The sequence below is a fragment of the Ursus americanus genome, chromosome 12 (assembly GCF_024610735.1).
Source record: "Ursus americanus isolate L20-20 chromosome 12, mUrsAme1.1.p, whole genome shotgun sequence".
NCBI classification, from domain to species: Eukaryota; Metazoa; Chordata; class Mammalia; order Carnivora; family Ursidae; genus Ursus; species Ursus americanus.
Genome location: NC_142138.1, coordinates 64,591,163 through 64,609,793, shown reverse-complemented (window position 1 = coordinate 64,609,793; position 18,631 = coordinate 64,591,163). Strand labels below are relative to the sequence as shown.

The following is an 18,631-nucleotide window of genomic DNA, read 5'->3' as shown; positions in this document are numbered from 1 at the left end:
CTAGGATTCTAAGGTTTATTTCTACTGCTTAAGTAACTTAAATTAAGGGGGACTTGGGTGGCTCAGTTGGTTGAGAGTCTGAATTCAGCTCAGGTCATGATCTCAGGATCCTGGGATCCAGCCCCACAACAGAGACAGGCTCCGTGCTCAGTGGGGAATCTGCTTAAGATTCTCCCTCTCCCTCTGCCCCCCCCCCCTTGCTCCTGCTCTCCCTCTCTCTCTCAAATAAATAAAATCTTAAAAAAAAAAAAAACTTGAAATTTAAGTTGAGTAACAGAGTTTTTCCATCAGATAAATGAAAGTAGCACTACAATTACTGAACATGAAGTAACATGGATGAGGACACATAGCACTACGGGAAGGCTTGATTTAACGCTCTTGCACACAAAATGAAATATTGGCTTATTTACCAGTGCTGCTTCCCAGCCCCACTGCCTATATCTTGGATCGTGAGTGAATCGCCATAGGTACCAATAGGTTTCAATTACTTCTGGACGGAGGATGTAATACTTTTCAGCCTGCCGGACTGCCACAGCCTCTACTGCACCATCAAACTTGAATGATTCAGGACCCAGCTTTAATGCTGTAACATGACAAAAGAAACAAATGAGCACAATAAACCATTTGTGTTTGTTCGCCAGAGCTTTTTTTTCCCCTGAAAGAATGGTGTATAATGTAAAGTTATGTTCATTTTGTTTTATTTTTATTGTTGCTGTTTTGCAAAATCAGTGACTTTAAAAGATCCACATTTGGTTTTCTTATACTAGCCTTATAAATATTCCTATTATCTAGACATGAAATATTTCTCATACATAATGTACATCAACATACTGCTAAATCCAACTGTACTGACAAGAGTCTAGTAATCCTCTGGCAACAAATGCAAAGCTAGACATAAGCACATTACGTATTCTGTTCTGTTTCAAAATAAAATGAGACAGATAATTGTACTGTGCAGAATTATTTTTTTTAAAGTTAAAACAACTTTAAAGTCCTTTTAATATAACATATGTAAGAAAACATTTTAGAGCTCAGACCTTGAATTAGATTTAGGTGTAGATTATATTCTTTTCAAGCAACCTATGGTATATAAAAAGCAATATATTTTCAAACTTAAACCAGTTTTAAAGATAAACTCTTTACTCCTATAGCCTCTGTATATACAGCAAAGAAGAGATTTAAACTGTCAATCACCCAGAATTTCATCAGTATTGCCCATTTATCAGTCTGAATAAAATAGGGCCATTACACATATATTTCAACACTACATACTATATTTTGAATGATATGATTTCCATTCAGGCTAGAATACAGCACTGCATGAAAGTCTTTTTAATAACCTCTTTCTAATCACACCAAGCACCCTAACTCTGGTCAACGTAAAGTCATCTTCCACTGGGATGTTGGACTCACACACAATTACCACTCTCAGCTGCCATTTTTCTTTCCTTTTATGGCTATTCTCAAGGTCTCTCACCTCTTTCCAAAAATGCTAGACATTTTTATATTTTCTCAGAAAAGAAAAGGTAAAACAAGAACTGTAATGTTGGCAGACCATAAACAAAATCATGCCATAGCTGCTGGCACGACATGTGTTGCTATGGCCAAATTTCAGCACTACAAGGGAGACACTGTAAGCTCTCAGTAATCCCATACAAATGTGAAGATCAGGTCTTTCTCACCAACCATCACCCCCCCAAGAAAAAACACAAAACCAAAAACATTGTACCAATGGTAGATAGTTCTACTGAAAGCAAAACATATGATCCAGAAGAGTTTACTGATACGTCTTAGAGAACTAAAGCAGAACTCAAGCAGGAGATTTTCAACCTGAGGGTCATGAACTCTGTGATAGGCTCTGGAAGAAGACAGTGTTCTGCCAAGAAGCCTCTGAAATTGTATGCGTAACTTTGTGTGCATACAAAGCTTTGACCAACTCCTCAATGGGATTTGAGGTTAGGATTAACCAACAACTCATCAATAATTTTTGTTAGAGAACTTCTATCCAGTTTATTGACAAGGTCAGCATATGATCAAATATGATTTGGCATTTAATAAATGATTTAAAATGATGACAAAAGTCAAACATCATAAGCACTGAGATGATGGCAATCCAATAAAAAAATAGAGGAAGTCATTTTATCTGAATTTCTTATGTTTCTCCTTTCTCAAAGAATGAGTGCTAAGAGGTGATCATATGGAGTTTTCAAAATGTTAATCTTAAGGCTGACTTTAAATTAGATAATAACTTCTGTAATGTTAATATCACCTGAACTAGAAGTAAAAAAAAAAAAAACTTGATTAAAACTATTTTAAATCATTCACAGAACTAATATTTTAAACTTCTCACTAAAAATTGTATCTCTCTTATTGGCCATTCATAACTTCACAAATAAAACACAACGGAAAGAGAACGTATCTGCTTTGTTAGGAGTTGGTAAATAAAAATGTAGAAGCCTAAATTATATACTACATCCATAAGGCTGGTCAAATCACTGGTTTTGTGTTTCTGAGGGCATCATTTCTTAGGTGTTCCTTTGTTTAAGAATTGTAAAAAATGATTTCCTAACAATCTATCCTGAACTTAATTTCTATTTTCTATCTTAAATTTCCCATTTACATTGGATACTTCATTTCTAAAAGGAAACTAATCCAGCAAGTAAAAATTGAGTTGAAACCATGAATAGTTTAGTGCCTGGGTAAAAAGAACTCTAAGAGGATGCAAAAATCGTATAATGTAAGTAAAATTAAGAGACATGCCAATAAAAAAAAAAAAATCGAAGTAAAATACCAAATGTGACAAAGGTCAAAGTAAGACAGTGAAAGATACATTTAAAAAAGGCACTGATCAGTTTGCAGGTCGAGTCCTTCAGATAGGTAGAATCTGTAGAGATGGGAAAAACAAGCATCTCAGGTCAACAAAAGAAATTCAACAAAAGAAAACAAAGCATGAGGAATATTCTGGGACAGGCGATTTGACAATAGTTTCAGTAGGCTAACAGTAAGGGAAGAACTTAAACTATTTCCCTCCTATTAACTTCCTCTTAAGGAAAAAGAGTTATGTCCAAAACTCCATGTCCAATGGATCTTTTGTCCCTTGAGTATGTTACATGTATCTAAACATCAAAATTTCCCCCAAATGTAATAGCACATAGTCTAGAGAAGACCTTAGCCAACTTCTATAAGAAGTAAATTAAATAACAGTCTTATTTTATTCATGTTCAGTTTTTTTGTTCGTTTGTTTTTTTAAATCTAGAAACCCAGAAAAAAAAAAAAAAAAAAGAACAGCACTATATTTTGGAAGTCTAAGATCTTGTTTGGCACCAATTCCACATTATATCTCAGAATAAAATAAAAGAATGTATCAACCTAGCTTCCCAATGTAGATACAATAATGTCTGAAATGACACTAAGTTACTACTTAGTTTCATGAAGATTCAGCAATGGTTCTTACAAACCTAGGTAAATTATTTAGCAGCAGACCATGATCGTCAATATGGTGAAATATAGAAGATTACCAAATTCTGAATTAATGTTTATTCAATTCTGATAACAAATGAAAATGAAATTCCAAAGTCCTTATTGTATGAATTTAGCTGGAAAAACTGCTAAAAAGTGAATGGGTATTTTTAAACAATCTGGCCAAAAAATTATAGCACAGCTATACCAAAACACAGGAGATGGAATAACCAAGTGGGAAGGAAGCAACAGTAAGATTGTACCTTTTAATGAAAGGATCTAAGCTGAGATTAAAGATATGTAAAAACAGTGAAAGACTTGAAAATACAGGACACAAATCAAACAGTAATCTTTTAGGGCACACCACGGCAAAGAGGGGCACAGGCTCACTGACTTGCCATGTGCGAGTGACCATTAGAACCAGCATGACTGCCGTAACCACAGACTGGATTGCTTAAAATTTCACTTATACTCACAACAACGTACTGAGGAAGACAGGGTAGGTATTATTGTTCCAATTTTTTGCAGATGGAGCACCCAAGATTTAGGCGGGTTACACGATTTGGCTAAGGTTCAGAGATAATAGATAGTGGAACATGGGATTTTTGAATCCTGGGCACATTTCCTTTCTCCAGCATCACAGTACTTCATATCAGCATCAGCAATGTCTCTATGAAATGTGACAGGGAATCCTCTCATAACTCCGGTATTCTATGAATTTCTCAAAGGAAGGGATACGTCTTATTCATACTTTCATCTGTAAGCATCCAGCGTAAGGCTTGGCACATCATAGGTGTTCATGTTTAATGGAGAGAATAATTAATGATAATAACAATAGTATATTATATTTTTAATATGTCTGCTGTATGAAATCCTACTATTTTACATCTACTATTTCATTTGTGGTCAAAATCTGCATAACAAGTCTTATTATCATGGGTCCTAGTACACACTGAATATCCATTCTGGTCCTCAATGTTTTACTAATTTTAGGTGTATTTTTAAATATATTTGATATTCTATATAGTCAACATAATTTAGCTTCTATTAAAATTAGATCACCAACTTTCTATGTACTACATACCAACACTAAACCACTCTAAAATAACATCTGCTTCAATGTCCTTTTGACTTAGTTGTATTTTGTCAAGAAATGGAATCCCTGACTTAGTTACTGAGGGAACTTGAAAGGTCAATTTCACCAAAAGTTCAATTCCTTATTATATAAAAATAACCTGACAGATTTATGAACTAAGATGAACTAGGATAAATTTTAAGCCAGTCATATCTGTGTCATGGTACCTGATGGCAAAATAATCCTAAAATGGAAATTCAGTTATTTCATAAAAGCAACAATTCAACTTCTGAAATCGCAAACAGAAATTACTAGTTTTTAGTCTTTCTGGGAACACATTTTCCATTATTTCATAAAGAAACACTTTTTTAAAACCAGAAAAAAATCTTGGTAGGTCTACTTCAGTATTTTTCAATCTTTTTTCAGGCTTCTTAAAAAACCTAATTACTTTCTCTCCCCATGAAATTTTAATAAATATACACTGATTATCTATGACTGTATATATATATATATCTATTCTTTATATATTAGGGGAAAAAAGGTCTTTTTTCACCCCCAAGAACAATCTTTTTCACCATTGAGAACCATCTTATTTTCCAGGTAAGGACACTGAAGCCCAGAAATATTACATATTTGCCTAAAGCAACATCAGATCTTATTAGTCTTAGGCACCATCAACTCAAAAATTATTGGTGAACTGACTACGAAACCACTAATAGACCTAGATACCAATTATATATTCAATATAACTACTATTATTTTTTGGTCATTCTTATTTTCACAAGAGGATATTCAAGGCAAGTAACCTCAATCAGCCAATTTTGTGTTATTTTAAGTAACTAGTTTTACAGAAGCTGAAATGAATGGCTAAAATGGATTCTTATTACATTAAAACAGTCATCCCATATATCCTCAAATGCCTTGCCTCTCATCATTAAAACAATTTCTTCAAAATCTTTATTAATAAAATCAGTACAATTCAGACTAATTTTTAAAAATGATGCAGGAACACGTTTCCAGAATTAAAATTCAAGTTCTTAAGAAAATTATTTACTGTATTAGAGTAACCTATTTCAAAGTGAAAAATGCCTATATAGTTTTCTTCTAATTCCTGGATATATTTTTAACTTAGAGATTATGTTAGTCTAAGCAGTTAGTGTTATTAATACTCTTACCAGTTCTGTCGTATGACTCATGACATGTACGTGCAATTTCTGCCCCTAGCTCTAAATAATGACCAGCTTTATCCATTCTGGAACCATCTGCTCCCAGGGCAAACATTCCCCCAGCAAAACAGGCCAAATGCCCCATCTTCTTTTCCAAGTGCCCGTTTTTCCATTCTCCAATAAAGGTGAGACCTCCTCGGGACTTCTTAATAAGATGTTTCTCTATAGCCTATAAGAAAGAGTAGATATTCAAAATTTTGGAAGCAAAGTGTTGGTGTTCAAACTTACTACATCCTTCTAGCTACCATAAAACCTTGGTAATGGGATATTCTACGAATCAGTAACTTTCCCAAACTGGAAGAGTTAATTTATAGTAAGTTTTGGAGAGCAAACAAGTCGCACAGAATCTTTAACAAATACACCATCACTACTACGACAAAGACAAGGTGGGAGAGGGTAGACTGACCTACATAACACTACCTGTATTACAGGTTTTTTCCTTCTAGAGCTAAATGGAATTCATAAGAATCAGTCAACTGAAATCATGATGACAAGTTATAACCCATAAGGCTCTACCAATTTATTTTCTATTTCATACAACAAAACTGAAGAGGAAGAATATCTAGGTTAATCAGAAAAATATGATTTTCATAATTAAAATGGTTTCTCCTTTTCCATGTAACTATACTTCTTGTCAAAGTACTTTAAAAAGGCACTATTAGGTGAGACATCTTATGTTATAAAGCTTACAAAACTAGTTAGAAGTTCAAACTTAACTGCCCAGCCCCTTACTTTGCAAACTTAGGCACCTGTTTGGGTGCTGTGCCATGGCTATGAGAGGCCATGTGATAAACATAGCCCATCTTCCTGGAATGCCAGTTTTACTCAAAAGACGTAGGCATGGCAAGAGAAATATTTTATGTTAAACTTGAATGTAACACAAAGTAGAGTTCAACAAGTACATTTAACTTTAAAAATGAGATTTTTAAGAGCTTTGTTCCTGTGGACTATGTTCTCAGACTTTGCTAAGAGGGGCTATAAATTAATTCTCTGCCTTTAGAGATAATTCTATGGAAAAGTATAAGAAACTGCATTCATTCAGTTCTCTTTGGTGAAAAGGTGAAAATGATTATATATGATTAGAGACTATACTTTTCTGACAATAAAGAGGAATAAGAATTAACCCATATTTTTGTGTGGTGTTCTCTGACAAGTTTGGTAACAATCAGCTTTGGAAAAATTTATTGTGTATTCCTTGTAATGATAACGGCTGTTTTACAGAATTATAAGGACTATGCCTCATTCATCATCTTATATTCCAGAAGGCCTATAAGTGTAGCATGTAGTCAATAAATGTTTAAGAAGTCATTTTGTAAGTAAATGGTAGATACTCGTATTTAGGCTGACAGGGGAACAAGGAATGGGTGATAAGCAAAATAAGGGACTACCACTGATTTATAAGTTTTGATTATTGTAGTATGCTGAAGCACAAATAAGAAGATTAGTTTTTCAAATGCAAGGACAAAGTTTTTCATCTTTGTGGGCCTCGTGGAATCTGGCATGTTTTCCACACGTGAGGCACTCCATAGATGCCTACTCAAGAAACATTTATTGAATGCCTACAATGGACTAAACTCCATATGCCAAATACCAGTTTAACACCTGTACATTCTGTAAACGACTGTAGGGAATTAGTTTCCCCAAAAGTAAGGCTATAAAAAGGATAATAAGATCCTTGCTTTAATTTAAAAACACAACAATAACTATAACTCTGAATACTGATCAACTACGGTCAGAATGGTGGTATTATATACAAAATTATACAAAATCAACAAAGCCTAAATGTGTTTCTTTGAAAATCCCAAACAACTTTGATGGAGAAAAATGGAGAGAAAATAAAACTTAAGAATATCAAGAATAGGAAAGGAATGTGGGAGCATGGGCAAAATGGGTGAAGGGGAGTTGGATACAGGCTTCTAGTCATGGAATGAATAAGTACAGGGATAAAAGGACTATGGTCCTTTTAGTCAATGGTACTGTAATAGCGTTATATGGTGACAGATGGTGGCTACACCTGTAGTGAGCACAGTATTAAAGACTTGTCGAATCACTATGCTGTACACCTGAAATGAATGCAACATTATGTGTCAACTATACTTCAATAGAAATCATAAAATTAAAATATATATACATAATTTCAAAAACTGATTTTTTAATAAGATTTTATTTATTTATTTGAGAAAGAGAGGTAGGGGGACGGGCAGAGGGAGAGAGAGAATCTTAAGCAGGCTCCACGCCCAGTGCTGAGCCCAACAGGGGGCTCGATCTCACGTCCCTGAGATCATGACCTGCACAAAAATCAAGAGTGAGACGCTTCACTGACTGAGCCACCCAGGCGCCTCAACACAACTTTAAAAACAGATTAAAATCACTAATGGGCTATGGGTCTGTACTGGATCACAAAGCAAATAACTCAATAAGTGGGTAACACACTTCTTTTTCACAGTTCTTACTTGGAAATATCACATATAAGTGCTTCCAAGATTGAAGCCTGTTCCAGTTTTAACATATAAGTGCTTCCAAGATTGAAGCCTGTTCCAGTTTTAAACTGTCACAACACTGTGGTAAGAGGTTATATAAATAGGAAGCGATACAGTAAAGGGGTTAAAAGCACAGCACCTGGAGCCAGACTGTTCAGTTCCAGGCTCCATCACTTACTGGCTATTGCCAACTTGAGCAAGTTACTTAACCTCTTTGTGCCATAAGGTTCTCAAGTGTAAAATGGCAGTAATGATGAGATGATTTCATATATGTAAAAGGGTGTACAACAGCACCTGGCGAGTGGGAAATATTACATAAGTGTTTTGCCCTTATTATTTATCCACAAGGCTCTCCATGTGTAGGTTCAATGTCAGCTGAAAGAAGAAATGTTTATGAAAATGTGTGTGAAGTCAGAAGTTTTTCCAGTCTGTGTAGGCAATAACTAAAAGTAATTAAATTTTCATACATAAATATATTACATATTCTTCAACAATTTCTTTAAAATGCCACAATAAAGGAAAACAATACAAGACTTTTAGATTAAAATACTAAGATTCTACAGTGAGGGCTGAGAGCCAAATGCACATAGGTGTTCACTGGTCACTATGAAACATACTGCATATTCACAGGTAAATGTGCTGACAAGAATTACCTCAATAGCATCATCATACATTTTTCTCGCCTCGTGGTCTGTTTTATCTGACATCAACCATGCTTTTAGTAGGTATTCATAAAAACTGTCTCCCAGCCCGCCAACTGATGTATGGTCTGTAATGAAAAGAAACAGGGAAGGATGGAGGTGGAAGAAAGAGAAGACAGAAGACAATGAAATAATCTTTTTCAAGTATAATGACTATTACTGGTCAACAATTTAAAAATTACATTGACAGCCTTACTTGCAGCATACTTCAAATTTAGTACAGTAAAAATATGCCCTCATCACTTCCCTCTACATGTATACCCAACTTTCCAGAAATCCCTTTCTGCTGGATGGGGTATTTCACACGCATAGGAGTCTTTTTCTTCAGCCACATAGTTTGTCAGTGTCACACAGCCAAACTTTTTTAGAAGTGAAAACAATTATCATTCATATACTAATGACTTTAACTATACAAGCTCTAAGATTAAGCATGAGATACACTTGAATCTGATGTTAACTAAAAAGAGCCCATTTTTCTCTAGGATGGTTAGTGGTGATTTCTGTGCCATACACAATAAAGCAAAATAAATCTAAAAGGAGAAAAAAGCCCAAGAATTCCTTTGTAGTAACACTTTGCATAATATAAAAAGCTACTGAATGGGTACACCCGATTGCTATTTATATAGCTCTTACTTTGTATGTTTGCCCTCCATGTATTCTTATTCTACCCCATCTATACTTTTAATCCTATCCGAGGCAAGAGCGTAACTCCCAAGGCAACCCTATTCTATCCCTTTCCATGAGCCCCACCCTACATTCTTAAACTTTGCTTAAAAACTCACATCCTCCCTGCACAAAAAAGAAAAACAGCATACTTTTACAACCTGTCAATTATTCACAGAGCACTAGCACTGGTTTCCTACTTTAGTGAGAGGAAAGGATGGACTGCTGGGTGGTTTATGGAACAACTGGCTATCTGTTCGGGGGAATATGCATTTAATATTTGTATCTTTAGCTCACAAAAATAAATTTGTGGTGGATTAGTGATTTAGAAGTAAAACACAAAACTGTAAGTATTCCAGAAGAAAATGTAAGAAGACGTCTGCTCTTCCTAAGCAGATGATCTTCTTAGGCAAAACACAGAATGAAGGAACCAAAGGAAAAGATTTATAGCATCATACGGTACAAGCTACCATAAATGAATCTGTAAGACAAGAAATCAAATAGGATATTTGCAACATATATTAACAGAAATAAAGGTTAATACCCTATACAAAGAACTCTGATAACTAAATAAGGAAAATTGCTTTAGAGCACACACAAGTAATTTAAAAAGAGAAACACAAATTGATAATTAACATAAGAAAGGAAGATCAACTACATTAGTGACCACAGAAAAGCAAATTAAAAAATTCCATTTTTGTCTATTTAATTGGCAAACATTTTTTAAAAAACTGATAGTATCCAATGTAGATAAAGTTATGGTCCATAGGTGCTGGGAATGGAGGGCAATTTTGTAGTAGTTATCAAAATTTAACTAGGTTTTCTGCTTCTGGAATTATCCTGTAACAAATACTTGCACAAACACACAAGTATAGATGTAAAAGAAAAAAGGTCATCAGAGCACTGTATCCATTAGTAAAAACGTAAGATAACCTCAAAGGTCTAGGGATGTAGCTACATAAATTACAGTGTAAACAGACTATAAGAGAAACTGCAATCATTAAAGAGGATCAGGTGAATCTGTAATCTGATATTGGAGGATATCCATTATATGCTATTAAATAGGGGGAGGGCAAGTTTCAGAATAATACAGTTTGATACTACTAAAAATTTGTATGTTTAAAGAATATTACTGTACACATAGAAAAGGTATGAAAAGACAACTGTGCAGAGTGATTACCTCTAAGAAAGTAGTCCTTCAATCTTTACTGTATATATTTATGCATTATTGGAATACACGTAATTTGTGTGATTAAATCATGTTCTGTTATAGAAAGTAATAAACGGGAAAGTGCCACCATTCACTTTAAACAACATGTCTGCTAATACTTTAGTAATTCACTTGCACCTTCAATAACCTGCATCTCAAATGCTCTTATTTCTCACTTTTTTTCCTTTAGTCCTAAGCGTACATTTCAATGAATTCTTACATATATATACATCCATAAATCCACCAAGATAAAAATATAGAGCTTTTCCAGCATTCCAAAGTCTCCCTCATGTGGCCCTCACAATCAATACCCAACTTCCAAAGATAACCATTTTTCTGACCTCTATCACTAAATGATTTGTCAAGTTCACATAAAATAGCCATTCATATAAAATGGCAATATACTTTCAAGAATGATTTGATAGCTTAATGATCTCCTTTGTTTTCCATCTAAATACCTAGAAGGAGCCCTCTGCCTTATGTAGGCTTCTGAGTCTCTTAACATTTAAAGTGCTTAGGTATTAGAGAAGACACTCAGAGGAACAGAAGATAAGAGTTTTCTCTCACACTGCATGAGAAAATCACAATTAAATTTCTAACAGCTTTCAATACTCGTCATACTTACATTTAAGAATTTTATGATGATGGTAATATATGATGATGGGTTTAGAGGATAAGTTACACTTAGATGTTAAGTTAATTCCAACAGATTTAAATATCCTTTATAGTTACTGGAAATCATAAAAGATAACACATATTTGTAAAATATTAAAGCAATATGGAATTACGTAGACAGGGAAAGTCCCTCATATTTAGGGACAGAGAATATGTGTAGGAGAGAGAAATGTTGAGGGTACCTTTTGGGTACCTTATTTGCTAATGAACCAGAAGACAGTAATTTTTTATATGGGAAGGAACTATTTTAAAATAGCTGTATCAAAACAACGATGACAAAAGATCCCCATCAATACTGTTACTTCAATGTTGTGGTCATGTCATAATGTCCTGACTCACTTGGTGAATGATGCCATTACTACCTTACCAGCTGCCCAGTCTTGTCTTGGGTTTCTCATCAACCGCTTAAAAACGTGCTGTTTCTGTTGTCCTCCTACTTGCCTGTCTGTGGTCTCTCCTGTTTTTCTTTCATCATTTTTATTCTTTCCCAGCCCCTCAGGCGTGTCACTTCCACATACACTGAGTCCACACCTACATTTATTTCATCGCCCTTGAGGCCTTCCTCCCAAGCTGGTTATCCTCTCAGCGTACTGTATAGAGATCACCTCCAGACTTCTCTTTTCCTGCTTTCCTAAGTTGTACCCATTGTTTCAATACATCGTCTTAGTTTACGCCTGTTTTAACTGAATCATATTCTTTTTTTTATGCGCTTAATATGACCTTTATTTTTTTATTGTTACATTCGCCATCATACAGTACATCATTCGTTTCTGATGTAGTGTTCCGTGATTCATTGTTTGCATATAACTCCCAGTGCTCCATGTAACATGTGCCCTCCTTAATACCCTAACTGAACCATATTCTTACATAATTTCCCAGGAAGGACTATGTGGATTGTAACTCTGCTGCCTGAACATGCCTTTATTATGCTCTCCTTCTTAATTTTATATTGTAAAGGTATTAAATTCAAGGTTGGAAATCATCTTTCCTCAGAGGTAATCAGAGGTACTGCTCCAACATCCCGTAACATCAAGCGTCATGAGTGAGAGACATCAGCAGTGCTGTTTTATCGGCTCAACGTGTCCTCTTCTCTCCATCCCCCTTCCTCACACTGAACTGGCCTTTCCAAGCTCTACATCTTCATTTTGATACTGCTCAAATGTTTCCTTACATTCATTGTGCTCGGCACTTTTCCAACTACAGGTTCGCATCTTTCAACTCTGAGAAAATTCTCTTCCATTATTTATTTTCCCCACTTCACCTGCTTGTTTCTCTCTTCTGAAACTCTTACTAGCTGGAAACTGGATCTCTTAGACTGCTTTTCTATTATTCTTTTCTCTCAAATTTTAGTCTCTCTTCGTCTTCTTCCTCTATATCCTGGGATTTTTAAAAAATCAAGTTATATTTTAGTCCTTTCACTGAGGTTCTCCCATAAGCAATTATACATTTTTTTTAAAGATTTTATTTATTCGACAGAGATAGAGACAGCCAGCGAGAGAGGGAACACAAGCAGGGGGAGTGGGAGAGGAAGAAGCAGGCTCCCAGCGGAAGAGCCTTATGTGGGGCTCGATCCCATAACGCCGGGATCACGCCCTGAGCCGAAGGCAGACGCCCAACCGCTGTGCCACCCAGGCGCCCCAGCAATTATACTTTTAACCTTTGAGCTCCTATGACTGGCTCCTGGCAATTATACTTTTAACCTTTGAGCTCCTATGACTGGCTCCTGGCTGGGACCCAATGGCTCTGCAACTTAACCTGTGTCCATAGCTTCCTCCTTGCTTGGATAAGCCACTGTACTCTGGGTTTTGCCTGGATGCATGGATGCATTATTAAAACCGTTACCAACCCAGCCAACCTTCCAAATTTAAAACCAGGGTGGACATGTTCTGTGTCTCACTGGTATGACCACCTAGCATCTATCTTTGTTACCTCTTTGAGACTGGAGAATGTTGTTTGGCACATGGAAACTCTTGAATATATGATCAAAGCCCTAAATGACACTCAAAATAGCATTTCTCTATTAAATGCTAGGGTAATACAAATATGTAAAGCAGCTTTAAGAAACAGAATGATGTTAGATGTTTTAACTGCTATACAAGGTGAAATATGTGGTAGCATAAAAACAAGGCTGTGTATACAGTCCAGATTACCACAAAATACTTCTGGGTTTCTAACCGACATAAATACTCAAATTGGCACTTTAAACAATCTCTTTCCTTTAGTGATTGCTTTAAACTCCTGGACTGGAGGAAAATTATCAAAGGTCGACTATCAAAGATCTTTTTTTCAGATCTCTTCTTGTAATATTAACCTTGTTTTGTCATATCTGATGTCTCCTTGCCTAGTGCCAAGACTCCTTCACCGCCATAACTTCCAGCTAACAGATAATACCTTCTCCTCAAGGAGGTTCATCCATGTTGTCCACGTTGGATTCAGCTGCCCCACCTTTCATAACTCCCCTATACATTCTCCAACTGACCGATGTTGACTCATAGGTAGGGACATCTCTACGCCCCTATTCAGCAGGAAGAAGTTACAGAAGATGAGATCTTCCACCCTCAACAACCTTAAAGATTTAAGGGTCAAAATTGTTCAGGGGGGAAATGATGAGGGAACGGAAGGCAAGCTGAAGACAAAGCAGAAGCTGACACCCTGCAACCCCCCCCCCCCCATATGGGATGTATGCAACATTCCTCAGGCACTCCTGGCTCCCCTAAAGGACAAAGAAACAGTTCTTACTACCTACAGCCCATTGACAAGTCCTTGAAACAGGCATGGTGACATTCCTCTAGAAATTCAGCTGCCTAGATGTTAATACTTTGCTAAGGGCAAAATGCAGTCCTAGCCTGACCCCCCTCCCCTCCACCAAGATCCTGTAAGTCTACTTTAACGTATAAAAATTCCTTTGGAAACTTCTTTATCTCTAACCCCGCCAAGATATGTATTGGCAATCATCCCCCAAGCATATGGCCCACCGATATACATCTGAAGGGTCTCATGACTAAGGTTTTATTAGACAGTAATAAATGACCCTTTCCCAACAGCAGCTAGCCCCCTCAAGGTCCTGGAGACCTTGTTTCCAAAATTCCTTAGAGACTTACGCTATCCCTAGCCCCCCCCCCCCACTTGAGGGTATAAAATAGGCCATTCCTCACAACCCCGGGGCAGCAGCTCTTTCTGCCCACGGGTCCTGTCCCTGTGCTTTAATAAACCACCATTTTGCACCAAAGACGCCTCAAGAATTCTTTCTTGGTCGTCGGCTCCGGACTCCACCCCACTGAACCTCACTTATATTCCCCAATTTCATCAATTGTTTCTTTTTTCATAGTACCCTATTCCTATTTTATGAATACATCATCTTTTCAGAGTTCGTCGGAAAAACAGGTATGCTTACTTATAGGATTGCTTCAGTCTCCTCCAGGATCCCCTTTTAACTTTAAATATTTTTACTGTGAAATTTAACACACACATGGAAAAGCATATAGAACTCATTATAGAGAACACCTGTATAATCTCTACTCAGAAGAATGCCAGTGCCCCAAAAACCTTTGATGTACCCTTTCTCAATTATAATTCCCACATCCCCAAAGGTAACAATATCTTAACTTTTGGTAAAAAATGTAATCACTTTTTTTATATGGTTATCATCTAATACCCTCTCCCAACCACTACTGTTTAACTTTGTCTACTAGTATATTTAATAAATGTTATATATTCCTCTTGTGACTATCTTCTATATCTCAATACGTTGTGAGATTCAACCACGTTGTTGTATGTATGCACTGCTATCTGATATTCCCCCTGCATCAATCAACCATTATTTATTTATCTGTGTTTAAGACTGAAGTTCTGGGTAGCTCATGTGGGCTTCCTCTACTGAATAGTGGGTACTCTTCCACTGAGCAGACTTATTCATCACTAGGTCTCTCTCCTGAGTGGGAATTCTGAGTGGATGCTTTCTGTGTAGGCGAAGTTGAGGAAAGGCAGGCTAACTGCCAGGTTTTGCTTTAGAGTCAGGAACAGGGTATTTGTTGTGAAACTGGATCTGTGTGAATTTTAGAATAAAGGGAGGCTTTATTCTGGGGTACTAACATCCACATGGAAAATTTTAACATTCTCCTCAATGAAATCACTCAATTTTTCGAAAAGAAGTGCTACACAGTTATGCCTACAAGTAAATTCCAGGATGAGCTAACCGATGCGTAAGAATTTCAAGTGGAGCCCTTGTTCCCTATAACAACCTTGAATAAATACCTACTTTTAGCTCTGCTCTTCACTCATTTATTCAATTACGTGCGCCTATTGCTTATGAACTCTGAATCATTCTGGAATTACATCAGTTACCCTTTTGTAGTGTTCTTGTCCTGTATTCTAGGTTGCACCTTTCTCAGTTCTACTCACACACTCCCTGCTACAGTGCATTATGCAAATTTGTTTAAGCAAATTTTTTTAAATAATCTTGTCCACTATGATCTCCCATTTACCTCCAAATCTCTTTACCATCTTGGATTAACTGCTTTCTACATTTTTTCTGTACTTTCACTGTGGTCTCAAGGAGGATGGTTGGCCACAGTGGTAAAGTTATAGTTCAATCTTCCACCATGAAGCAGAAGTCCTAATAAAACTTTCTCAATTTGAGTTCTTTTTGGATAACTCTGCAATTTGTTAATGCTATATATATATATGGCTTCTCATTTCCTGTCTCCTAATCTGCTCTCACTGTTGTCCTATCATGAATAAAAATCAAAGCAGATGGGAACTTAGGGCATCTTGGTTTACTCCAGTATTCTGGATGGTCTGGGACTTTTAACCACTATGTAATTCAGGATGATTTTAGGTGGTACATAGAATACCTTTTTAAAAATTGTCATAGTCACGGGGTGCCTGGGTGGCTCAGCTGGTTAAGTGTTCAACTCTTGCTTTTGGCTCAGGCCAAAATCCTGATATCAAGATTGTGAGACTGAGCCCTGCATCGGGCTCTACACTGGGCATGGAGCCTGCTTAAGATTGTTTCTCTCCCACTCTCTCTGCCCTGCTCCCCCCCACCTAAGAAAAAAAAAAGTTGTCATAGTTACATAATGACTATTGTCAAGATGATCTTTTAACTTCATACAAGACCCTGCCCCCTCCCTGGAGCACATATCAACAACAAAGGATGAAATAATTATTTAAAAGGTTTCCACACTTGAAAACAAAATAAAAATTGCAGTAGGTAAGAAATACAAAGAAACTCATAGTGTTAAAAGCAGGAGTTTCTATTTCTTGAAAGTAAATAAAGACACCTAGAAGTTTACTTCCCCCAACATAATGGGATTCAAAGCACTAACTCATGGTGGGAATCTGGGTATGAAATTAGTTTCCTAGACTAGCAGAAGGAAGCAGGAACAGCTGCACGATTGAGACTAGGATAAACTGCTATATATTTGAGGAAACAGATGTGTAATATCCTTGGGAGAGCTGACATACCAGTATAAAAAAGACCAAGTTCTGAACTGATGAGCCAGTGGAGGCATTAATAAAACAGCCAGGAATGGGGTAGTAAGTAGTGAGAGTAGAAAGGAAAACATACACATCATGAAGCTCTCACTCAAACTGAGCTTGCGAATGGAAACTCCAATGCACACAAGGGAAACTCGTCAGGAAGGAATTCAACTATGCAAATAGGTGAACGTACTATACCATGAAAAGGCAAATAACGTGGCTACCTTCTGAAAACAAGTTTAAAATAAGTATATTTAAAAAGTGTACTAAGAAAAAAATGTATAAAGCCAAAACTGAACAGTTTGCACTGAAAAACTGACAAACATAGATTTTAATACAACCATTTGAAAACTCATAGATCAGAAAAAAAAATTAGACAATGAATCTAATAATAGTCTTGTTTAATATGTTGAGAAATTTGAGTTGCCTTAAAGGAAAGCAGACTCTACTAAACTATGAACAAGACACGAGACCCTCACTGGCTTGTACCCGTATATACCCATTGTACAATGCTTCGCACAATTCTTCCTTATAGTTAAGAGTGCTCAATAAGCAATGATTAAAGAATGGCTGACTTCCCATTTTCAAGTATGAATGAACAGCATTTCGCAATTATAATAACTTGTCTTTTAAGGTATTTTTTCTTTTTTGGGGGGCGCCTGGGTGGTCAGTTAAGTGTCCAACTCTTGTTTTTGATTCAGGTCGTGATCTCAGGGTCATGAGATCAAGCCACACATCGGGCTCCACACTCAGAGGGGAGTCTGCTTGAGATTCTCTCTCCCTCTCCTGCTGCTCCTCACACTCATGCGTGTATTCACTTTCTAAATAAATAAATAAATAAATAAATAAATAAATAAATAAATAAATAAACAAACAAACAAACCAACAACCAACCAACCAACCAACCCCTTTTTCCCCCCCAAAGGGGTGCTTTTTCTTTTTTAAAATGAATTGGAGCACATTTTTTAAAAAAATGATTCCATTTTCACAATCTCTCACTCTTTTTCAGTTTAGGAAAACAAATAATTATGGAATAAATAGTAATACATAACACAACACATAATATTTACAAGTTCAACAAAAAAAAATTTTACAGAATGAATGCATTAACTACCTTAAGTACTCATTCTTTCAAGCTTTAATAAAATTTACACGTATACATTTTTAAACTTTCCTAATTTCCCCAATACTAAGATGTCTATAATTGTAGTATATTCAACCGCTTACATGAAATACCCACTGAAATATAATTTTAAAAACCTTACAAAACTCCATTCATCTTAATTATCAGAAATATTCACAAACGTTTTAATATTAAGGTTTTCCTTAGTATTTAATTTTCTCATAGCTCAGCATCCAGGTTTAATATTTCAACTACTCAGGGGGCTGTGGTAAAAATGTATTTTCTAAAAATAACAAATACCTAACTCTGTTCCTCTTTTCTCTTAAAAGAGTTTAAATTTACTCCTGCTTCTTTCTCCTCACCTACCTGCTCTTTATTCCATTACATTCTGGCCTACAGCACACAGCCAAATCAAAATGGCACTCTACAAGCTAACAGCTATTTCTCAGTCCCAATACATCAAATAAACCATACTATACGTGCAAGAGAAGATGATTAGATCATACAAAGAGCATCGTGGAGGGTGAGGCAATAAGGG

General features: G+C 36.2%; 1 protein-coding gene across 3 annotated transcripts in view; it reads right to left on the bottom strand.

Moving 5' to 3' along the window:
• Nucleotides 1–18,631, bottom strand: part of MAN1A2 (mannosidase alpha class 1A member 2) — a 187,814-nt gene that overhangs the window by 34,606 nt on the left and 134,577 nt on the right. For all 3 annotated transcript variants that reach the window (XM_045801407.2, XM_045801408.2, XM_087866198.1), the window contains exons 9-11: nt 8,894–9,009; nt 5,710–5,929; nt 411–583 (exon numbers count right to left, since the gene is read on the bottom strand). In XM_045801407.2, the coding sequence (XP_045657363.1) occupies nt 411–583; nt 5,710–5,929; nt 8,894–9,009 (509 nt within the window). The remainder of the gene's footprint in view (nt 1–410; nt 584–5,709; nt 5,930–8,893; nt 9,010–18,631) is intronic.